The 23,276-nt window shown below is 57.8% G+C and overlaps 2 protein-coding genes and 1 long non-coding RNA gene across 13 annotated transcripts; 1 reads left to right on the top strand and 2 right to left on the bottom strand.

The window, feature by feature from the left end:
* Positions 1–134: 134 nt before the first annotated feature.
* Positions 135–9,816, top strand: LOC125752384 (uncharacterized). The gene is made up of 2 exons (XR_007401807.1): positions 135–1,796; positions 7,431–9,816. It is a non-coding gene; the product is annotated as an uncharacterized LOC125752384 (long non-coding RNA).
* WDR97 (WD repeat domain 97) lies at positions 7,896–19,889 on the bottom strand. 7 transcript variants are annotated; one of them, XM_049093182.1, is made up of 24 exons: positions 19,755–19,889; positions 19,393–19,520; positions 18,076–18,704; positions 17,798–17,919; positions 16,992–17,691; positions 16,780–16,922; positions 16,460–16,696; positions 16,294–16,384; positions 15,993–16,125; positions 15,780–15,901; positions 15,459–15,519; positions 15,129–15,278; positions 14,795–15,052; positions 14,588–14,713; positions 14,417–14,500; positions 12,272–12,408; positions 11,953–12,169; positions 11,671–11,850; positions 11,385–11,582; positions 11,184–11,305; positions 10,935–11,097; positions 10,079–10,614; positions 9,932–9,993; positions 7,896–8,639 (listed from the first exon to the last, which is right to left on the bottom strand). In XM_049093182.1, exons 1-24 carry the CDS (start codon positions 19,861–19,863, stop codon positions 8,623–8,625), a joined length of 4,725 nt encoding a protein of 1,574 aa, XP_048949139.1. In that variant the 5' UTR covers positions 19,864–19,889; the 3' UTR covers positions 7,896–8,622. The 7 variants fall into 7 exon arrangements, with proteins under 7 accessions (XP_048949139.1, XP_048949140.1, XP_048949135.1 ...); XM_049093183.1 differs by having other exon boundaries at positions 7,896–8,631; XM_049093178.1 differs by lacking the exon at positions 7,896–8,639 and adding an exon at positions 9,510–9,820.
* Positions 19,890–19,984: 95 nt separating this feature from the next.
* MAF1 (MAF1 homolog, negative regulator of RNA polymerase III) lies at positions 19,985–23,103 on the bottom strand. 5 transcript variants are annotated; one of them, XM_035713520.2, is made up of 8 exons: positions 22,766–23,103; positions 21,886–22,015; positions 21,657–21,785; positions 21,416–21,581; positions 21,159–21,280; positions 20,957–21,076; positions 20,634–20,789; positions 19,985–20,513 (listed from the first exon to the last, which is right to left on the bottom strand). In XM_035713520.2, exons 2-8 carry the CDS (start codon positions 21,966–21,968, stop codon positions 20,492–20,494), a joined length of 798 nt encoding a protein of 265 aa, XP_035569413.1. In that variant the 5' UTR covers positions 21,969–22,015; positions 22,766–23,103; the 3' UTR covers positions 19,985–20,491. The 5 variants fall into 5 exon arrangements, with proteins under 5 accessions (XP_035569413.1, XP_025306584.1, XP_025306582.1 ...); XM_025450799.3 differs by having other exon boundaries at positions 20,634–20,840; positions 21,886–21,971; positions 22,766–22,908; XM_025450797.3 differs by having other exon boundaries at positions 20,634–20,840; positions 22,766–22,906.
* Positions 23,104–23,276: the final 173 nt, after the last annotated feature.

Below are 23,276 nucleotides of genomic sequence, written 5' to 3'. Positions count from 1 at the left end.
ACGCGGACCGAGGACCCGCCCCGGCAGCGGAAGCCGCAGCGCCAATCAGAGGCCGCCGACTTGCGCGGGGGCGGGGCCTGCGCGGGGGCGGGGCCACGCCGAGGCCCGGGGCATTGTGGACTGGGTGCCGCGCCCCGCCGGGGGAGGGGCGCGGGCCGGCCCCTCGGGTGTGACCGGGCCCTTGGGGCAGGCAGCGACCTCCTGTCGCCGGGAGACTTAGGATCAATTACTTTGACCTTTTTTTTTTCTTTTTTTTTCTTTTGACCTTCTAATGTTAGGCCTGTGTTTCCGCATCATCTCCATCTGGTTGTACTACTTTCATTTTCATGTATCGTCGTATTAAGTTTGCTAAATTTTCTTATTAAGATTTTATTTACTTATTCATGAGAGACCCAGAGAGAGAGGCAGAGACCCAGGCAGAGGGAGCAGCAGGCTCCATGCAGGGAGCCCGACATGGGACTGGATCCCGGGACTCCAGGATCACGCCCTAGGCTGAAGGTGGCGCTAAACCACTGAGCTATCCGGGCTGCCCGCTTTCTTCTCTTTAAAAAAAAAAAAAAATCACTTTCTTTTTTCAATGTATTTTTTAAAGATTTGAGTTGGGGACGCCTGGGTGGCTCAGTGGCTGAGTTCAGGGCGTGATCCTGTGGTCCCTGCATTGAGTCTCACATGGGGCGCCCTGCTGGGAGCCTGCTTCTCCCTCTGTCTTTGTCTCTGCCTCTCTCTCTCTCTGTCTCTCGTGGATAAATAAATTTTTAAAATCTTTTTTTAAAATTTTTATTTATTTATGATAGTCACAGAGAGAGAGAGAGAGAGAGAGAGGCAGAGACATAGGCAGAGGGAGAAGCAGGCTCCATGCACCGGGAGCCTGACGTGGGATTCGATCCCGGGTCTCCAGGATCGCGCCCTGGGCCAAAGGCAGGCGCTAAACCGCTGCGCCACCCAGGGATCCCAAATTTTAAAAATCTTAAAAAAAAAAAAAAAAGATTTTGAGAGTGAGCCAGAGAGAGAGTGAGCAGAAGCAGGGGGAGCAGCAGAGGGAGAAGGAGAAGCACTGAGCAGGGACCCCACGCACCCCCCCCACAAGGTCACCTGGGACAGCTCAGTCCTGGGTGACCTGAGCCGAAGGCAGACACTTCACCAACTGAGCCACCCAGGTGCCCCAGGGTGTCACTTCTTGAGTAACTTTTGGTAGTTTGTGTTTTTCAAGGAATTGGCTCATCAAAAGTGTCAAATTCATTGGCATAAAGTTGTTCATGCTATTCCCTTATCCTTCTAATGTCTGTAGCATCTGTAGTAGTGTCACCTGCTGTTCTTTTTCCTAGTTTTTTAAGGTAAAGGCTGAGGTCATTGGTTTGAAACGTTGTTTTCTTTTTTTTAAACTTTTTTTTTTTTTTTTTTTTTTATGATAGTCATACAGAGAGAGAGAGAGAGGCAGAGACACAGGCAGAGGGAGAAGCAGGCTCCATGCACCGGGAGCCTGATGTGGGATTCGATCCCGGGTCTCCAGGATCGCGCCCTGGGCCAAAGGCAGGCGCCAAACCGCTGCGCCACCCAGGGATCCCTGAAACGTTGTTTTCTAATACAAGCTTCCCCTCACCTATTCCTTGCTTCATGGTTTATGTCCTTCTACATAGGTTATAGGCTGCTTAGTAGGTTGATATTCTTTTTCTTTCACTCTAAGGGCTAGGACAAAGCCTATAGGGACAGTGAGGCCCAGGAGAGCCACCAACAGGGAACTGCATGCCCCTGAAGTCAGCGGGTAAAAAGATCCAAGAGCTGGGATTTGTCCCCAGGTAAGATCCATAGGCACTTCATAGCTTCAGTCCCAACTTAGCCATATGTGAAAGCCACTCACTTGAAATTGAGGGAGAGGGTAGATAAGTCCAAGGAAATGCCCATCTCTCCAAGGAAACCACATGCTCTGACACACAGATCCTGCCCATAAGAGTCAAAGATTTCTCAAGAAATGGAATCAGAAAATTATGGATAAACTAGGTAATTGTTGTCATCTGGTGCATCTGGGGGGTCCATCTGACTGAGACAAAATGTGTACCTTCAGAGCCCACTGGTGTCCAGAGGCAAACCGGCAAGCACTTGCTCTGACTGATTCAAGGAATCATTTAGTGTAATCACCAGGTAGGGAGCCTTAAATATTCCCAAGATATATTAAAAGATACAAAATTTTTGGAAGTAATTTAATAAAGTTACAAGAGTTGTAGAAAGGACTTCCATGTACCCTTGACCCAGACACCTCAAATTTCCCAGTTATCCCAATAATGACCTTTTAGCAAAGGGTGTGGTCACTTGTTTTCAGTCTCCTTCTACTGGGGACTACTCTTTAGTCTTTGACTTTCATGCCCTTGACACTTGCAGAGCACCAATCAGCTCTTTTGTTGCTCAACTTGCATTTGTCTGGCTGCCTCATGATGAGACTCAGGTCATATATTTTTGGTAGGAATACCATGGAGGGTGGCGCCTGGGTGGCTCAGTCAGTCAAGCGTCTGCCTTCGGCTCAGATCATGATCCCTGGGTCCTGGGATCAAGCCCCGTGTTGGGCTCCATGATCACTGGGGAGTCTGCTTCTCCCTCTGCCCCTCCCCCTCGCATGGGCACACGCTTTTGCTCTCTCTCACAAATAAATAAATCTTAAAAAAAAAAAAAAAGGAATACCATGGAAGTGAGACCGAGCTCTTTGTGTTGAGTCCCATCAGATGGCAAGATACTAGTTTGCCCCCACATAGGAGATGTTTGATTACTTAATTAAGGTGAATTGTCCAGCATTCTTTACTGATAGGTTACTCTTATTCTTTGTATTTAGTAAATGTTTTATGGGGAAATACTTTGAGACTATGTAAATAGTCCGTTCCTCATCCACCTTTCACTCACTAGTTTTTGTATGTAGTTTTTGTTTACTGTAAAGGAAAAAGCTTTTTCTTTACCTATTTTATTCATTTTTTATTTTAAGATTTTATTTATTCATGAGACAGAGAGAGAGAGAGAGAGAGAGAGGGAGAAGCAGAGACACAGGCAGAGGGAGAAGCAGGCTCCATGCAGGGAACCCGACGTGGGACTCAATCCCGGGTCTCCAGGATCACACCCTGGGCTGAAGGTAGCGCTAAACTGCTGAGCCACCCGGGCTGCCCTATTTTGTTCATTTATTATGTCAATGAAGACTCATGGGGTCTTTTTTTTTTTTTTTTTTTAAGATTTTATTTGTTTATTCATAGAGATGCAGAGAGAGAGCGAGAGAGGCAGAGGGAGAAGCAGGCTCCATGCAGAGAGCCTGACGTGGGACTTGATCCAGGGTCTCCAGATCACGCCCTGGGCTGCAGGTGGCGCTAAACCACTGCGCCACCGGGGCTGCCCCTCATGGGGTCTTTTTAAAACTATTATTATTAATGTTCTTTTTAAAGACTTTATTTATTTATTCATGAGAGACAGAGAGAGAGAGAGACAGAGACAGAGACACAGGCAGAGGGAGAAGCAGGCTACATGCAGGGAGCCCCATGTAGGGCTCGAACCCAGGACTCCAGGATCACGCCCTGGGCCAAAGGTGGCGCTAAACCACTGAGCCACCCAGGCTGCCCCTATTAATGTTTTTAAAGTAAATTTATTTAATCCTCACACCCAGTGTGGGGCTTGAACTCACCCCAAAATCAAGAATCGCACTCACTTCCAACTGAGCCAGCCAGGCACCCCTCACGGAGTCTTCCTTTATTAAAAGAAATAGAATACTCTCATTACTGTGATCCAGAATTTGGCCGGTGGAAGGCCCTTGAAGGACACTCCTGTGTATTATTTATTCTTTTAAAAAGTATTTTACTTATTTGAGAGAGGGTGTGCATACGTGGAGAAAAGGGTGGGGTGGAGGAGAAGGGGGAGGAGAGGGAGAGAGAATCTGAAGCCAACTCCATGCCCAGCCAGGAACCCAACACAGGCCTCAATCCAACTACTGCGAGATCATGACCAAACCTAAACCAAGAGTCAGACGCTCAACTTGAGCTACCCAGGTGCCCCTCCTGTCCATTTTGTAAAATAGCTTTATTGAGATGTAATCCATATACCATACAAATCATCCATTTAAATTCGATGGGTTTTGGTATATTATTAATTTTTTTAAATGGTAGTAAAATGCATATAACAAAATTGGCCATTTAAACCATTTTTTTAAAGTAGGCTCTATGGGGATCCCTGGGTGGCTCAGCGGTTTCGCGCCTACCTTTGGCCCAGGGCGCGATCTTGGAGTCCCAGGATCGAGTCCCGTGTTGGGCTCCCAGCGTGGAGCCTGCTTCTCCCTCTGCCTGTGTCTCTGCCTCTCTCTCTCTCTATGTCTATCATAAATAAATAAATCTTTAAAAAAAATAAATAATTTTTTTTTTTTTTTTTTTTATGATAGTCACAGAGAGAGAGAGAGAGAGAGAGAGAGAGGCAGAGACACAGGCAGAGGGAGAAGCAGGCTCCATGCACCGGGAGCCTGACTTGGGATTCGATCCCGGGTCTCCAGGATCGCGCCCTGGGCCAAAGGCAGGCGCCAAACCGCTGCGCCACCCAGGGACCCCTAAAAAAAAATAAATAAAGTAGGCTCTATGACCAAGGTGGGGCTTGAACGCACGACCCCAAGATCTAGTCGTATGCTTCACCAACTGAGCCAGCCAAGGTGCCCCTAAACATTTTTAAGTGTACAGTTAGTAGCATTAATTACACTCGTGGTCTGTGCAACCATCACCACCATGTGTTTCCAGAAGGTTTTCATCACCCAACGGAACCCGTAACCTTTCAGCATGAACCTCCCCCTCTGCTCTCAGTGCCGCCATAGAAATAGGGAGCAGGGCCCTCCCCACGGTGTCCTGCTGTTGTGCTCCCGGCCTCCCCCCCGCACCCACGGGCCTGTGCTTCCTCTCCGTGCTTGTCATTTCACGAGTGTGACGGAAGTGGAATCACGCAGCCTACGACCTCTGGAGGTTGTCGCCGTGTCAACCACTTCATCCTGCTGCTACAGAGCTCGCGGGCGCGTCCGCCTGCCCAAGCACCTCCATGTCATTTTCAGTTTGGGGCTGTGACGAGTAAAGCGGCCATAAAGCCTTAGTGTACAGGCTTCTGTGTGGGCATCAATCTTCATTTCTCTGGGGTAAATGCCTGGGACCGCTGCGTCCTAGTGCTGGCATGTTTTGTTCTCCAGAAACCGCCAAATGGTTTGCGAGTGTCTGGACCAGTTGGCATTCCCGCAAGCAGCATGTGGAGACCCGGTTGCTCGAATCCTCACCAGCTTTGGCGATGTCAGCTTTTTTTATTTTAGGTGTTCTTCATTTGTGTTCCTCTAATTGCTGGGGATGAGGAACATTTCGTCTTTGCTGAAATGTTTGCTTCTTTTACCCGTTTTCTTTCTTTTCTTTCACCCATTTTCTAGTGGGATTGTTTGGCTTCTAAGTTAATTTTGGAAGCTGTTTTTTTTTTTTTTTTTCTTTCCAGCTAGATGTTCTCTGTGGACAGGCCACGTGCAAGCATTTTCTCCTGGTCATGGCTTGTCTTTCCAGCCTGCTGACATGGCCTTTGACAGAGCAGTTTAAAATTTGACAGACTTGGGGCACCAACACCTGGGTGGCTCAGCAGGTGAACGTCTGCTTTTGGCTTAGGTCATGATCCCGGGCACCTGGGATCGAGTCTCACATTGGGCTCCCCGCATCTTGTCTCTGCCTCTCTGTGAGTCTCTCATGAATAAATAAATAAAATCTTAAAAAAACAAAAAACAATAGTCAATAAAGTCCAACTTTCTGATTTCCTTCACAGAAGGCATCTTGGGCGTGTCTGAGTCTGAACACGCTTCCTCAGTTGCTATCCCAGATCTTTTATATTTGCTTCTAAATTTTTCAGCTTTACATTTGAATATACAATTCACTTTGAAGTTTGTCCTTGATTTTATGGCATCTTTTGCTATAATTTTTTTTAATCTGCAAATTTGTCTCTTTTCCTTCTAAGTATTCTTTTTTTTAAATTTTTTATTTATTTATGATAGTCACACACAGAGAGAGAGAGAGAGGCAGAGACATAGGCAGAGGGAGAAGCAGGCTCCATGCACCGGGAGCCCGACGTGGGATTCGATCCCGGGTCTCCAGGATCGTGCCCTGGGCCAAAGGCAGGCGCTAAACCGCTGCGCCACCCAGGGATCCCTCCTTCTAAGTATTCTAAGGGAATATTTTTCTAAATTACCTCTAATATATTTATTGTTTCAGTTTCTACATTGCAATCCTCAAATCATCTGAACATTACTTTTGTAAATGATGCGAGGAAGGGGTCTGGCTTTTTTTTTTTTTTAATTTTTATTTATTTATGATAGTCACAGAGAGAGAGAGAGGCGCAGAGACACAGGCAGAGGGAGAAGCAGGCTCCATGCACCGGGAGCCCGATGTGGGATTCGATCCCGGGTCTCCAGGATCACGCCCTGGGCCAAAGGCAGGCGCCAAACCTCTGCGCCACCCAGGGATCCCTTTTTTTTCTTTTTTTTAAAGATTTTTATTTATTTATTCATGAGAGACACACAGAGAGAGAGGCAGAGACACACAGGCAGAGGGAGAAGCAGGCTCCATGCAGGGAGGGAGCCTGATGTGGGACTCGATCCCGGGTCTCCAGGATCACACCCTGGGCTGCAGGCTGCGCTAAACCATTGTGCCACCGGGGCTGCCCATGGGGTCTGGCTTTCCTATCTGCATCATCTGTGCTAGGCATTATTTTCCTAAGTGTGTTAGATAAAAAAGTTCATTTACTCATGACAGTAGTGCGCAGCCTCTGAGCATCATCATCTCCATTTCATACATGGGGAGCCAAGGCTCAGAGAGCCAGGTAACTCCTTAACGCCACACTGTTAGGAAGTGAAGGGAATACGTGTGTGCGTTTGCTATCCTGATTTCTTCTATAGTGAAAATTCCATTCCAGCTTTTTGTACATTTTTTCTGTTGCGTTGTGTGATTTTTAAAAGTTATTGATTTGTTGAAATTCTTTTTTAAAGATTTCATTTAGGGATCCCTGGGTGGTGCAGCGGTTTGGGGCCTGCCTTTGGCCCAGGGTGCGATCCTCGAGACTCAGGATCAAATCCCACATTGGGCTCCCGGTGCATGGAGCCTGCTTCTCCCTCTGCCTATGTCTCTGCCTCTATCTCTCTCTGTATGACTATCATAAATAAATAAAAATTAAAAAAAAAATAAAAATAAAGATTTCATTTATTTGAGAGAGAGAGAGAGAGGCAGAGAGAGCATAAGCCAGGGTTGGGTTATAGGGTAGAGGAAGAAGCAGGCTCCCCGCTGAGCAGGGAGCCCAATGTGGGACTCGATCCCAGGACCCTGAGATCATGACCTGAGCTGAAGGCAGACGCTCAACCGCTGAGCCACTCAGGGGTCTCTAATCTACTTTCTCAATAAATTTCTCTCTTCTAGGAATGTCAGTGGTACACCTTGTGTAGCTATGACGACGACACCAAAAAGCAAGTTGGTTCTATGCCACTTCATCTTCATCATGTTACATGTTACATGTATTACAGACATCTCCTCTCACTCTCTGGCCTTTTTATTCTCTGAATGGTATAGATTAATAGATTAATTTTAAACTAACTATATTAATATGTATTAATAAACATATACTAATATTTCCCTTTATAATTAGTGGGTTTTTGACTTGTTTAAACTTGCCCTACTCTCATGTTGATATTTTTATTTTTATTTATTATTATTTTTAAAAGATTTTATTTGTTCATGAGAGACACAGAGAGGCAGAGACACAGGCAGAGGGAGAAGCAGGCTCCATGCAGGGAGCCCGATGTGGGACTCGATCCCAGTACTCCAGGATCATGCCCTGGGCCGAAGGCAGACACTCAACCGCTGAGCACCCAGGCACCCCTCATGTTGATATTTTTAATATATTTTTATTTTTAATTAACCTTTATTTTTTAAAGTAAGCTATATGCCCAACATGGGGCTTGAACTCACAACCCTGAGAAGATTTGCACATTCCACTGGCTGAGCCAGCTGGGCGTCACTCTCATGTTGGTAGTTTTACAAGAATTGATTGCTTTTTATAATTTGAATGAAATACCAGAAGAAGCAGACTACGATGCACCCCACAGTCCTTGCTTTAGGCGGCATGGCCCTTTTATACAAATGTCATGTCTTTAGTTCTCCAGACTGGGCAATTCTTGCCCTAGTCGCCATGACAAGAGCCCAGGCACAGTTCTGGGGTTGTGGGGAAGGTGTGAGAGATAAATTTTATCTAGAAAGACACTGAGAAAAAAAATAAATAAATAAGAAAAAGAAAGAAAGAAAGAAAGAAAGAAAGAAAGAAAGAAAGAAAGAAAGAAAGAAAGACACTGAGAAAAAACTTCTGAAGTCAGAGGCTGAAAACATTCAAAGGTAAGAAATTGCTGCTCCACGACCCCAAAGGAGAATGTAAAAGCTAGAACAGCCCTTCACCAAGGCAGACCCAGGGGGCCCTGGGAGGGTTCCGTTGGTCAAGCATCCGACTCTTGGTTTCGGCTCAGATGGTGATCTCAGGGTCGTCAGATGGAGCCTGGTGCTGCGGTCCTGCTCAGTGGGGCATCTGCTTGAATGGTCTCCCTCTACTCCTCCCCGCTGCTCATTCACACTGTCTCCCTCAAATGAATAAATAAATTTTTATTAAAAATATTCTTTTAAGATTTTATTTATTGATTCATGAGAGACACAGAGAGAGAGGCAGAGACACAGGCAGAGGGAGAAGCAGGCTCCCTGTGGGGAGCCCACTGTGGGACTCAATCTCAGGACCCTGGGGTCACGCCCTGGGCCAAAGGCAGACGCTCAGCTGCTGAGCCACCCAGGCGCCCAATAAATAAATCTTTAAAAAACAAAACAAAAGAAGGCAGACCTAATAGCGAGTGCACACATGGGCCAAGTGCCCCACAAGCTGTGGGACCAGTGCCCTGGGAGGCCCTAATGGCTCAGAAGGAAGCCAAAGCCCTCTGAGATCTTGTACTTCACATATAAGTTCTGTCTCCTGGCAATTTTTATATACAAGGGTCAAAAGGATGCTGTTTCTTGGATAAAAGCACATGCAACTCCTTCATCAATTCTTCTCCCTTCTAGCCATGGGTAGCAAAGCACCAACAAACTCAGGCCCCCACCCCCTCAACACACACACGTACACGCGTGCACACACACACACACACACACACACAGAGCCATCTAGACTCTCTCATCCCCTCTGTGCCTGGCCACTCACTGGCCCATGAGTCCCCACTATCTTGACCCCAGTAACTTACTAATAAATACAGGCTGAGTGCCTGAGCCGAGATGTGCCCACGTGATGGGCCTCTCTCCTGGCAGACAGACCCACCCACCAGGAATGCTGCTCTGCCAAGGGCCGACCACACCACATTCCACCGTGCCCCCAGTTCCTGCCTTCCAGGTGGCCACTGGCAGATCCATCACACCACCAAGACTGTCCTGCTCACACTTGCAGCCCCTAAAGATAAAGGTGGCATCCAGTTTTCTGGCCATAACCTCTGAACTTTATTTCCAGAAAAGAATAGCTGGCTGGAGAGCCACATCCCGACTCCATGCCAAGGGGAGGAAGAGACTGGGCCACCGGCCTGGTCAACTGTAGCTGTCAGGGTTCATATCATCTGGCAGAAAATAACGCTGCAAAGCGGGTTGCAGGAGCAGTGGGGGCAGCGGACGGGCAGGCCTGGGCCAGTTGGGGGGGAAAGGCTGAAGTTCCACCCTCGGCAGTGGCAGCTTCAGCATCCGGATGGAGGCATTGAGGGTACGGGCCACCCAGAGCTGGGACCGCATCCAGCCTGTGGGCCAGCAGGACAGTGTGACTTCAGGGTGGGGTCAGTCCCCACTGGGACCCCAGCTAGGGTGGAGGTAGATGGTGCTGTGCATTTCAACCCCTGTCCCCCACTCACCCCTCAGTCTCATTGGAGCCCCCTGGAGCTTGGCTTCCTGAAGCCGGAGGATGGGGTAGTGCCTGCAGAGATAAGGAGGTAGGTGTGGTCCGGCCAGCCCCTATGCTGCCCCCCACAGGCCCTGTCCCAGTGTGAGGGCCCCCTTACCAGCAGTCCAGGGGCTGAGGCAGTACTGTGTTGGGAACCAACGGGCTTGGGCTGGGGTGCAGGCCCTGCCGCTCCTCCTGCAGGAAGCGCTGCTGCCGGACCCGCTGCTGCTCACAGAAGAAGTTCAGCGCATCGATGGGGCCCAGGTCCAGCATCTGTGACCGTGACCAGTCCGTCTGCTCCAGCGGCAGTGGCTCTTCCCGAAGCGTGGTGGGCACTGAGGAGCTCAAGCGGCCCTCAGAGAGGGAGAAGTGCAGCAGGGTCTCGGACAGCATGCGCCTGGTCGGTGTGAAGTGCATCGGTGAAAGCACCTTCTTGGCTGGGGACTCCAGGGTGGCCAAGTCCAGCTTCCCAGGTGAGACCACTAGTGAGGGGGCCCAGGAAGGGACCGAGGGCATCACTGACTCGTGAGGTGACCAGGAGAGCACAGAGACCTGTGACAGCACCTCCTTGGGAGAAGGTGCGGGTGCTGAGGGCTCACAGACCCTGGGCAGCATCTCTGACAACTTGGCTACAGAAGGCTGCAAGGACTCCATCTGTGGGGGGAAGCAGCCAGTCGACATCGCCCCCCAAGCCCAAGGCAGAGGCTCCCCTCCGTCAAGAGGCACTGGTGGCCCCCAGCCTTGAGACCTGGCTGCAGACTCCTTCCTGGGGAGGGGCAGGAAGATCCCCAAAGATGGAGGGTTGGGGGACATAAGTGGACCAATGAGGGTCTGGGGCTGAGCAAGGCAAGTGCTGGCCGCCTCACCTGGATCCCCCTCCCCACCCCCTCAAGCACTAGGGGAAAGCCCAGGGGCTGGGGGAAAGACAGAAGGCTCCCTCACAAGTGGCCTGCCCCACCCCTGCCCACCAGGACCTGCAGCCAGTGGATCATTTCCTCCAGCTTCTGGCAGCAGCGTTTGCGCAGGGCAGCCTTGGAGTCAGCGTCGGGGCCCTGGACCCAGGTCATCATCTCCTTGAACAGGAAGCCCTGTGGGTCCTGCAGGCCCAGCCCGTCCAGCAGCTTCTTGAGCTCGGGCCTGGAACAGGTGAGGGGAGCTGCTCCAGACGCCTTCCCCCACCCCTTCCCCCACTGGCGGGAGAACTAGCCGGGAGCAAGACTCACCGGCAGGAGACCGGCGAGTACAGGAAGTAGGACATGAGCTCCAGCACCACTTCGCGGGACTCCAGGGAGCAGGCCAGGAGCAGCTGCAGCGCCAGCATCACGAACTGCTTCTGCGTGGGGTCCTGAGCACAGCCGAGCAAAGCGTGGGCAATGGGCAGCGCGAGGCCCCGGGGCGGCCCGGTGGGCGGGGCAGCGGCGCACCTCCAGGCTGGGGGGCCGGTCCAGGTTGAGCAGGCGCACGAGGACGTCCTGCAGCCGGTCCCGAAGGTCCCTGCTCACGTTGGGCAGCAGCCTCAGCAGCGCTCGCAGGATGTGCACGCAGTCGGCCCAGGACGCCTCGCACAGCAGGTCGGTGAACAGCGAGGCCAGGCCCTCCACCGTGCCCACCTCAGGGTAGGCCTGCGGGCACCGCGTGCTGACGCCCTGCGCCCTGCACGCCCCACCGCCCCCACCAGCCTGGGCCTCCCCGACGCCCGAGCCCCCGAACCTCCAGGGTGAAGATGGGGAACAGCTTTTTGAACCAGTTCTGGACGATGAAGAAATGCAGGAACCTGGGCAGATGCCCGTAGCGCTGTTTCCAGAGCGAGCGCCCATAGGGGTACGAGAGGCGGCGAGAGCTGGCGTCGGTCCTGGCGCCCGCGCGCTGCCTGAGCTGCAGGACCAGGTTCTCCGGGGCGTGCGGGGGCGGCGGGGGGGGGGGGGCAGCTGCAGACCTCTCCCCGCACAGCCCCGCCCCGCCCACCGCTGCCCCGCCCCCGCCCGCGCCTACCTGCGCCTCCAGCTCCTCCAACTCCAAGAGCTGCTCCTCTGCGCTCAGGTAATCTGAGGCCCAGTCCAGATTCCGCTCCTCCTCCTCCTCCTCCTCCTCCTCCTCCTCCTCCTCCTCCTCCTCCTCCTCCTCTTCCCCCAACCACTGGATCAGCTTCTGGTGATACCTGGCTTGGCGCCGCCTGATGCGCCGCGGCAGCCACACGTCATCCAGGCTCCTCCTCACCTGCGCAGCGGAGGGCACAGGTGGCCGCCGGGCTGGCACGCTGCGGGGAACTCAGGCCCCTGCCTTCAGAGCCCCAGGGCGGGGACCCCCGCACCCCCTTGCCTTGTGTCTGCCTCGGCTGGAGATCTGGGCGAGGGCCCCGAGGCCGCTGACCTCCCCGGGAAGCCACATGTGCTGCAGGACCACGGAGTTGGGCACGCTGCCGGGGAAGCGGATGGGCGTCTGCAGGTTCTGGGGGAGGGAAACACGGGGGGGGCCGGCTGACAGGCCGAGCTGACCCCCACCTCAGGGGGCACCTGGCACCCCCAGCACAAGCCCCGGCTGCCAGCCAGGTCTCGGGCAGCTCAACTGGCCTCACACCCCCTGTCCACGCGAACTTGGGTAAAACCTCTGAACATTATAGACGGTTTGGGAACTAAAACTCTATCCTGTTTTTGAAAGAGGAATCATATGGAACCGGCCACACTGAACACAGGACTGCTGCCCTGCATCTTTGACCAGAATAAAGTGCACACTCTGCAGAGCCCCCAGGGGGCTCAGTCCCGAAGCCTGTGACTCTTTATCCCAGGGTTGTGGGTTCCAGCCCCACGTCGGGTGTAGAGATTGCTTAAAAATAAGATCCTAGGGCAGCCCCGGTGGCGCAGCAGTTTAGCGCCGCCTGCAGCCTGGGGGGTGATCCTGGAGACCCGGGATCGAGTCCCACATCTGGCTTGTTGCATAGAGCCTGCTCCTCCCTCTGCCTGCGTCTCTGCCTCTCTCTCTCTCCCTCTCTCTCTCTATGATAAATAAATAAAATCTTAAAAAAAAATAAGATCCTAAAAAAAACAAAAAGTGGACACTCGACAAAGCTATTTTCCTGTAAACAAACTAAAGTACTCAGAAAACCAGCGGAGTGTACAATGTAATTGGAATTCTTCCAATCCTAGCTTTTGGAGAACAACTGTGTAAGTCTCTTAGTGCTCCTGCAATTTGCTGATAAAGTCTCCTCGCTAGGCAGCCCAGGTGGCTCAGCAGTTTAGCGCCATCTTCAGCCCGGGGCGTGATCCTGGAGACCCTGGATGGAGTCCCACATCCAGCCCCCTGCATGGGGCCTGCTTCTCCCTCTGGGGCCTGCTTCTCCCTCTGCCTGTGTCTCTGTCTCTCTCTCTCTGTTTCTCATGAATAAATAAATAAAATCTTAAAAAAAATAATAAAGTCCCCTGGCTTTTACTCCTCAGTAGGATTCGGTTTGGATTGCTACCAAATCTCTGCTCCCCGAATTGGAATTCTAAGACCCCAAATAAATGCTTTCATTTCATTTCAGTTCTGCCTCTTTTCTCAGCTGACACCCCCAAACACACAAACAGGCAAAGAGGACCTTTGGAAAGAAACCAAGCAGAAGAGTAGTCAGTGAGATGGCAGCTGTGACGACTGAGAAGCTGGGGAGCGCTGACACCCCCACATGCTCTCCAGGGACCAGGCCCCCAGACCTGGAACAGAGCTGTCTGTAGCAATGAAGGGGGTCAGTGGGAAGAGCTCGGAGGGGGTGCTGCGGGTTTGGGTCGATGGCACAGCTACGGGAAGGATCAGTACCCACCCAGGCAGGTGACAGGGCCAGAGTGTGGCCCCCCTGGGTATCTAGGGTGGGATAGGTGGGGAAGGTGGCGAGTTGCAAAGCCAACATCTATGGACTTTGCTCCTCTAAAGGGAGAGGACTCTGGTCTTCCAGACAAAGTCCATACAGGACCCACCCAGCACTTTAACCGGGAAGGAGGTGTGCGGGCAGAATCAGCTGGCAGAGGCTCTGGCTTTGCCCGGTGTCTTCTCTGGGAATCTCTGGCCCTCTGGCAGCTGGTTGCCAGAGAGCCAGGAGTCAGGGCCCACAGAGAACAGCAGCACCACAACCGGGCTGGCCAGGAGGTGGGTGGAGGGCAGCATGCAGGCATGGCTCTCTCTCTCTCTTTTTTTTTTTTAGATTTTATTTATTTATTCATGAAAGACACAGAGACAGAGAGGCAGAGACATAGGCAGAGAGAAGCAGGCTCCACACAGGAGCCTGATGTGGGACTTGATTCCAGGACTCCAGGACCACACCCTGGGCTGAAGGCAGGCACTATACCGCAGAGCCACCCAGGGATCCCCAGGCATGGCTCTCAAGTCAGACTCGAGCACAAGATTAGCAACAAAGGGAAGACAGGGTGCATAAGAAAGTTGCCTCTGCACGAGAGAGGTGCCTCTGGGAAGAGCAAGGGACTCTCACCTCGTAATGTTCAATGGCGGCAGGAAAGAAGCCTCGGAGGTTGGAAAGAAGCTCCCTGGGCCGCCTCTTTGAAAAGAGGGGAACCTGGGGACGGGAGAGGGGCTCAGAGCCAAGCATGGACCCTCAGTGCCCCTGCAGCCCTGCTCTGGGGTAGGCAGCAGCCCCCCTCACCCTGTGCTGAAGGTTGGGGGTCGGTGGGCCCGGGCCCACACGCTTCTCTCCGGGGAGCCGCTCCAGCTGCAGCTGCAGGTCCAGACTGAGGCCCAGGCTACTGCTCAGGGAGGAGTGGACCAGCAGCTGGGATGAGGGATGAGGAGTCACAGGGTGGCAGTAGGGTCACAGGGTCAAGGTAGAGGTGGGAGGGGTGGGAGGCCTTACCTGGGATGCCCTGCTGTGCACTCCTCGGTGTGTGTGTGGGGTGGGCATAGGGACTCGGGGAGGGTGGGCAAGGTGCTGGCCCACGGCTCCCGGGTCCTGTAGGGAGTGGGCTGCTGGCACTGTTGGGGCTTCGGCACAGACCCCTGCCTGACGAACACTGCTGGCAGCTCTGGGCAAGGTGCACACGTCCCAGGTCTCTCTCTCCACTATGAGGGTCACAGTGCTCTCCTGCTGGGACTCCCTTCCAGAAGGCACGCCCTGGGAGGGATGCAGGGGAGACAGGTAGCCTCGGAGGCCCCAGGCGAAGGGCGGCTGGGGGAGGCTTCACACTTACCAGCAAGCCCGGGCCATAGACCAGGCGCAGGTAGTTGTCAAAGGCCTCCTGCTGCTGTTGCCAGGAAGGTGGGGGATGGGCTGCCGGGACCACCAGCCCCAGTCTCAGCTGCTGAAGGTCTTGATCCCGAGTAACTAGGGCTTCCAAATCCTGGGGTCAGGGCCAAGGGTCAAGGGTCAGCTCAGTCCTCCTTCGGTCTTGCCATCTGCCTCCCAACCACAGGGATCCCAGACCTATCCCAAGGACTGAAAGGGAGTGGCCTGGGCCCGGGCAGGGTGCAGGGTGCGGGTTGGGACTTTGGGGTGGTGATGGGGTCGGGACCCACCCCACCTCCTCCAACACTGGTTGCTGAGGTGTTCCCGTCTGGTGATGGATGAAAGACAAGTCTGTGCTGCAGACAGGGACAGGTAGAGGTGGGACACCAGCGTCATCAGCGGCGGGATGGGGCGGATGCTGGGACAAAGACCTGGGGGTGGGGGTGGCCAGGCCTCTGGCAGGGCACAGCCAGCATCCAGGAAGAGGGATGGCAGGGCTAGGATAGGCTTGGGGTGGCCCATGCAGCCCAGGAGCTCTGGGGCCGCACGGCCAGGCCCTGACTCAGGGAGTCGGGCAGGGGCCTCCAGGACTGCTCTGCGGGGCCTGCGGGCACACCTAAGACTGGCCGCCCCATGCAGCTTGGCGAGCCTCTGCAGCTGGGCTGAGGTTAGCGACTCTTGGCTGGTCAGGGGCAGCGGAGGGTCATCCACCACCTCAGGGACATTCTGGCACAGCTTCTGAATGGGAGAAAGGCATGCATAGCCCTGGCCTCGGGGGCTTATCTGCCCACAGCAGCGGCCTCCTGCGTGTCCTGGGCTTCCTGCATACCTTGACCAGGTAGGATGTGGGCAAGTAGAGCCTATGAGACACCAGGCAGAGTCGGGAACCCAGAGCCAACACCAGGTCCCCACTGTTGCTGCAGAAGGCCAGGGCCTGAGGGGGGCTGTCCAGCTGCAGGAGCCTGGAGGCATGCAGGGTAAGGGTCTGGCCCGCTCTACCAAGCAGGAAGCCAGGACAGGGACAACCCCGCCCCCAAGCCACCAGGCTCTGGTGGGGGTGGAGGTAGGAGACCCCAGCCGGTAGCCCACAGGCCCCCACCCCGCCCTCCGCCCTCCCAGCCCCAGCCCACCGCAGCAGGCGGTTCTCCGCCGTCCAGATGCGGACGGTGCAGTCCAGGCTGGAAGAGGCATACAGCTTGAGCGTGGGGCAGCAGCACAGGCCTGAGGGACCAAGGCTTGGGGTCAGGGACCAGGGCCACACGGTGGCTTGGGCTTCGCTCTTGCCCGCCCGCTCACCAGTTATGTGGTCCGTGGGGTCGTCCTGGGGCCGGTGATCACAGCGGGGGCTGTTGCTCAGGCCGAACTGCACCAAGCCGTAGGTGGCAGTGTCAGGGTCCTCAAAGCCCACAGTGACCCGCTTCCCCAGCGCACAGAGCACCACCACCGGGTGCCAGCAGGAAAAGGTCCGCAGCAGGCTCAGGCTCTCCTCAGCGTACGGGTAGACGCGCCACATCTTCACGGTCAGGTCGCCGCCTGTGGGGGCAGGAGCCGGGGCTGGGCCCTGTGCGGGGACGGAGGGGTCCCAGGCCTGCCGCGGGGCAAGGGGAGGTATGGACCCGAGGACACGATGCTGTTCCAGGTGGACGCAATGGCGGTGACCGGGCCCGGGCTGTGTGCCGCCGTTTGGAAGACGGTCTTCGCGTGGCGCCACTCAAGGACGGACAGAGTGCCGTCCGTGTGGCCCACCACGGGCAGGTACCTAGCGCGACATCAGAGCGTTGGCGCGGGCCCTGCCACCCCTCCCCCCCTCGCCGGCCCCAGCGCCCACCGGTTCTTGTCGTCCCAGGCGCCGGCCAGGTGGCCGGGGGGCAGCTCCCCGCCGCGGCGGCGCACGGCCTCCCAGGCGGCGAGGGCGCTGCGCGGGTCGGCGAGGTGGCTGTACAGGTGCAGGCAGCAGGGCCGCGGCGCGGGGGCAGGCGGGGGGCGCAGCCGGAGCAGCACGCGCATGGGGCGGCGCGCGGCAGTGGCGCACAGCAGGTGGCCGGCGCGCGTCAGCAGCCACAGCGCCTCACGGGGCAGGCAGTAGAGCAGCGCGGCTGCGGGCTTGGAAGCCCCCAGCAGCAGCGCGCTCACCGAGCGCCCCGTGGCCGCCGCCAGCAGGTGGACCGAGCCGTCAGAGCAGGCGCACACGAGGCGCGTGGGCAGCAGGGCGCGCGGGGCGGCGGGCAGCTCGGGCGCCACCTGCAGGAGCAGCACCGGCGCCGACAGCCGCGCCAGCGGGGCGTACAGCTCGCGGGGGCGCCACAAGGCCACGCCGCGCGCGCTCAACGACAGCACCGGGCAGCCTGGGCACGCGGGCGCCAGCAGGCGGTCCACGCGCGCCGCCGCCGCGTCTCGGGCCCAGCCGCTCAGCGCCACCTCGCCCACCTGGGCCGCTGCCTGCAGGTCCCATGTGCGCAGCGTCCCGTCCTGCGAGGCGGACAGCACCAGGGACGAGTTGGGGAGCACAGCCACGGCCGTCACGGGGCCTGTGGGAGGGAACGGTCGCTGGGTGCAGCCGGGCACTGGGTCGGATGTCCGGGCAGCCCGGGGTGGACACAGGCGGGCCCCAGGGGCTGCGGTGGGATGGCACACCTGTGTGGCCCATGAACACCATCCGGAGCCGCCAGTCGGTCTCCCACACCTTCACCGTGCTGTCCCGAGAGGCTGTCACCACGGCGTCTACCTCGAGGCAGTAGGCCAAGTCCAAGATAGTGCTGAAGGGGAAGACGAGGCCCCTGCAGCCCCAGCACCTCCATGTGACAGGACCGGGCCCCTGCCACCGGCTGCTCACCCTCCCGGACTCACCTCCGCCGCACCCCCCCACCCCTCCCATGCACTGTCCTTTCCCCATCCCTAGGTCCCTCCCTCACATTTTGTGCAGGTCCCGGCGGACGTCTACGAGGGCCCAGGTGTGCAGATCAAAGATGAGCACGGCAGAGCCATAGGCCGCAAAACAGCATGGGACTTGGTGGGAAGACAGGGGCCCCAGAACCAAATGGGTGAGTGTACCTGCAGAGCTTGGTGGCAGCCGCAGAGGTGAGCCCCACAGCACCAGGCGGCGACCCCCTGAACGGAATTTCCAGAGCGCCAGGCTGCCACCTGCCAATGCCACTAGCAACAGCCCCAGGCTGGGCACTGGCAGGCAGCAGATGGGCTGGTGGTCCGGCATCCCGCCCACCACTGGCTTGCTCAGCCACAGTAGGCTGAAGTCAGGCCTTAGTATGGCCAGCCCCTCCGGGCCCCAGCCCACGAAGCGGCTCACAGCACCCAGGGGGCCAGGCACAGCCACCAGCCCAGTGAGCACGGCTGGGGCCTGTAGCTTCTCATAAGCCCAGCCATCCTCTCTGTGCAGGTGGAGATAGCCGGCACCATCCAGCACCACGAAGCGTCTGCCCACTGGATCCTGTGCCACCCAGCACAGCCCGGCTGCCACTTTCAGGTGGCGCAGCAGCTCTAGCCCATGGGTCAAGCGTGCCACGCACAGCTCGGCTCTCTTTTCCTGTGGGCCAGGAGGGGCAGACCTGTGGTCAATGATGGGATGGGGTGGGGAGCTGGAGAGGTAGTGTGCCTGCCTAGCGGAGCCTCAGGGTGCTAGGCAGGGCACCCGCCTAGGGGAAGAGGTGGGGGGTGCTAGGCACACCTAGGGGAAGTGGTGGGGGGTGCTAGGCACACCTAGGGGAAGAGGTGGGGGGTTACTAGGCATGCCTAGGGGAAGAGGTGGGGGGTGCTAAGCACACTTAGGGGAAGAGGTGGGGGCCCCAGGCAGGGGGGTGCTAGGCACGCCTAGGGGAAGAGGTGGGGGGGTTACTAGGCACGCCTAGGGGAAGAGGTGGGGGGTGCTAAGCACACTTAGGGGAAGAGGTGGGGGCCCCAGGCAGGGGGGTGCTAGGCATACCTAGGGGAAGAGGTGGGGGGTGCTAGGCACACCTAGGGGAAGAGGTGGAGGGTGCTAGGCACGCCTAGGGGAAGAGGTGGGGGGTGCTAGGCACACCTAGAGGAAGAGGTGGGAGGTGCTAGGCACACCTAGGGGAAGAGGTGGGGAGTGCTAGGCACACCTAGGGAAAGAGGTGGGGGAGGTGCTAGGCACGCCTAGGGGAAGAGGTGGGGGTGCTAGGCATGCCTAGGAGAAGAGGTGGGGGGTGCTAGGCACGCCTAGAGGAAGAGGCAGGGCCACAGGCAAGCCCCACCTTTTCCACGAAGTCTCGGAGGCCTGCACGGAGGAGCAGCCACAGCTGGTGGGCGCGGGCACGCGGGGTCATGTTCTGCTGCCGCGAGCTGCTGGTAAAAAGCGGTGGGACTGGCTCCGGAAACAAGTCTGCGGGTCAGCAGGGGGAGCGCTGTCAGAGTGGTCTCGGAGCTCTGGCTCTAGGCTGCGGGCACCTCCCGGGGGGGACCGGCCGGGTCAAGGGACTGCCCAGGGCTGCGGCGGGGCGGCGGTGGAAGGAGGCCTGAGGGAGGTGTGCCTGCTGTCATGGGGGCGTGGTGGAAGGAGGCCTGAGGGAGGCGTGCCTGCTGTCATGGGGGCGTGGGCGAGGCCGGGCCCCCTCACCATTCCTTTCCTTGAGCAGCCCCGGGTCTGGGACGTCGTAGCTGTCAGTATCATACAGGTCCTGGTCCAGAAGCTGGCTGTCACTCGCATCTGACACTTCGGTCTCCATTCCGGCTACAGGTCCAGGCCGCCTAACGGCCCTGCTACTGTTGCTAGGCTACCAGACGCCGGTAGGCCCCGCCTTCGACGCAGACCCCACCCCCAACACAGCACAGAGCCTAGGTCCCCACTAAGTCACAGAAATTTTTATTGGAAACAAACCAGCTGCAGCAAAGTGACACTCAGTGCACGCTGCCCAACGGGCGAGGTGGGGGAGGGGGTACAGGTGGGCGCCAGGGGCTGGACGAGCCCAGGGTGGTGACCACAGGGGCCTGCTGACTGGGTCTCAGGCCCTTTGGGCTGGAGTGTGCAGGCCCAGGCCCGATCCGGCACAAAATATAAAAATAAACTCTGTAGTCCAGCTGTCCCTGCCTGTGTCAGTTCACTGGGAAAGGGCAGTGACTCTTCCCACCAGGCCCTGTGCTATTGTCCAACCACAGCAGGGGCAGCTGGAGCCTGTGGGGTAAGTAGACATCTGGAGGCGGGAGCCAAAGGGCTAGGTGGGCGTGGCCTCGGTGGTGTGGAGCCGAGGCAGGGCCAGGGGCTGGCCACCAGCTGGGGAGGCCCTGGGGCCCCTGGAGTGGGCAGTTCCAGGCACTGGTGAAGCTGAATGAAGCTGGGGCCTCTGCTCCTGGTCCTCACATACAGATCACCGGGACCCTGGGTAGAAGGCGGTGCACGGTGAGCTCAGAGGAGCCGACAGCCAGATCAGGCCAGAGGGTGCCCACTCTGCCCATCCACACGACTCCAGAGAGCCAGGCCACAGCAACCATCACACACCTGTCCTCCTCCATGGCGCTGGTCTCCTCGGGTCCGCCCTCACTGCCTCCACCTCCGCCGTCTTCCTCCTCCTCCTCCTCCTCCTCCTCCTCCTCCTCCTCCCCCAGCAACATGTCCAGCTCGTTGCCTGCCTCCGAGGGAGTATAGGTGGATCCACTGGGGGAGGTGTGGGAACTGGTCTTAGGACTGCCTACCCCTGGCCTGTTGCTGACCCCAGGGAGGAGGTCCAAGGAGGACAAAATCAGGAATGGCGTGGGCACAGCGGGGGAAGTGGTGTGTGGGCCCCACAGGAGCTAAGGGAAAGGAGGCCGAAAGGTGCTAACCTGATGGAGCGGCAGCTGAAGAAGACAATCCGCTTAAGCCGCTTGTTGTAGAAGAAGTAGTTGAAGGACCAGAGGCTGCCATCCTCCCCAAAGGGATCTGAGTCCAAGTCTGGGTTGTAACTGGGGGGCGTGAGGCGAGAGGCAGTATGAAGGCCCAAGTGCCGCACACACCCGGGGCCCACCTGCAGGGATGCCAGCCTACCTGTAGATGTCACACTCGGCCAGGCAGATCTCCTCATCCACCGCGTTCCACAGCTGTGGCTTCAAGGCCTTGAAGTCCTCCCGCACCGCCGAAAACAGACTGCAGTTGACTGCGTTCACCACCTAGGGCGGTCACAGTCGGGGTGACTAGGCTGCAGGACAGGACGCGTCATCGGGGCAGAGCCAGGGGCCAATGAAGTAGGCAGGGTGGTAAGGACAGCTGGGGGCTGCGGGCCCCACCCCTGACCCGGCCCTCACCCAGCTGAGGCTGGGTTCCCTGCTGAACTCGTGGCTTCGGGCTGTGCTGAAGTCGTAGTCAGGCCGGAAGGACTCGTTGAGCGTGGCAATCAAGTAGAAGAGGGTCTTGCGGCTGCACTTGTCGCTCAGTGGGCCTTCGTCCTCACCACCCTGGCTCTTGCTCAGTCTGCGCGGAGAAGAGCATGAGCCCACAGGCGCTGCACCCCATGGCCCCCGGCGGGCAGACTCTGCCCCGGCTCACCTGCTGGGACTGAGGCCTGAGGTCTGGGGTGGAGACAGTGCCTCCAGCACGTGGGGCTGGCCCTCCTGGCAGAACTGCTTAAACATGTGCTTGTCGTCTCCTGCCATCTTACATGAGTAGCTCTCGATCCTGCAGGGGGCAGGGGGGACCATGGAGCCTGCCACCCACAGGGCTCAACGCAGGGCCACGGTGACCTGGGAGACGCGAGCCCTCGGAGGCCAGGCCTCACCTGCCGATGATGTGGGCATCACCGGTCTCCACTGTCAGCTGTGAGTTGATGGCCTCAAAGCTGGAGTTCTCCAACAGCTTCATGTCCTTGGGGGGGAGGGGGGTCCTGTGCTCAGAGGGGCTAGTGCTGCCTGAGGACAGGAGGCCAGTCTATGAGGACCTGGGCCCTGGGGCTCAGCCTTTGGCCTCCCTGATGGCAAGTGGAGCCGTTAGCAACAAGCTGGGTCCTTCCCCTGCCGTCGGCAGGGGCAGGAGAGGCAGAGCAGATCCTGTTACCTGAGGGTGGCAAGCCGAAACTCCAGCTCCGCCAGCCCCTGCTCCCCGCCCCGACACCCAGGGCGCCCTGGGGTCCCGCTCATGCTAGGGTCCGGGGCTTCATCTCCCGGGATACGGCCGTCCCGCCGCAAGAGCATCACCCACCATGGGGGGTGGGGGGCGTCGCCGCGAGCCCGCGGGATCCCTGCAGTAGCCCAGGGGCCGACTCCTGCGCCCGGTGAGGACCCGAACACCGAGGCGGGGGCCTGCGGTCGGTCACCTGGGCAGCGCTCTCCCCTGTCCTACGGGCTCCCCAGGGAGGCGCACAGGAAACCCATAGGCTTCTCCGTTCCTCTCCGCAAGTGCGCCGAGCTCCTCGGAACAGAGGCAGAGGCAGGCCGCAGGACCCCCGTAGGGCCCGGGGCCGGCCGCGGGGCGCTCCGGGGTCAGGCGGCCGAACCCGCCTCTCCGCCCGGGGCCAAGGAAAGCCCCGAGCCCGCCGCGGAGAACTACACGTCCCAGGAGGCCGCGCGCCCCGGGCCGCGCACGCGCGCCGGCGCCAAGTCCGCTGGGGGCTGGAGTTCTGGAGGCCTGGCCTGGGCGCCCGGCGCCGGGCGGACACCCACCTGCTGGCGCGGCGCTCGCGGGGGCCGGGCCGGGTCGGGCCGGCGGACGTCGGCGCGGGTAAGAGGGCGCTGTGGGCTCCGGGCAGCGCGGGCTCCTCAGGACCGGAGGGCGGCGGCGCGGCCTCCGTTCGGGCCGCACTGTATCCGGGGGAAGAGGCTCCGCGGCGACGTCCCGTTACTCCCGGCCCTGCCGGCCCTGCCGGGCTGCCACCGCGACATAGCCTCGCCCCTGCACGGCGACCGACTGCCGCGACCGACCTGCCCGCCGACCGCCACCCGAGGCCCGGACGAGCGCAGGAGCGGCCGAGCGACCTCTGCTTCCCCGGGCCGGACAACAACAAGCGTCCGCAAGGCCCGGCCCCCCGCCCCTGAGTGGCCCGCTCCGGCCGTCGGGACCTGGAGCTCGGAGCGCCATTGGGGACGGCTGACGTCGCTCACTCCTCGCGTCCGCTCCGACTGGCTGCGCCGCCTGTCCGTCACGCTCCGGGCCGCGCGAGCCCGCCTCCTCCCC

Source organism: Canis lupus, chromosome 13 (genome assembly GCF_003254725.2).
Source record: "Canis lupus dingo isolate Sandy chromosome 13, ASM325472v2, whole genome shotgun sequence".
NCBI lineage: Eukaryota > Metazoa > Chordata > Mammalia > Carnivora > Canidae > Canis > Canis lupus.
Note: the sequence above shows the minus strand (reverse complement) of the source record. Positions and strands in the feature narration are given on the sequence as shown.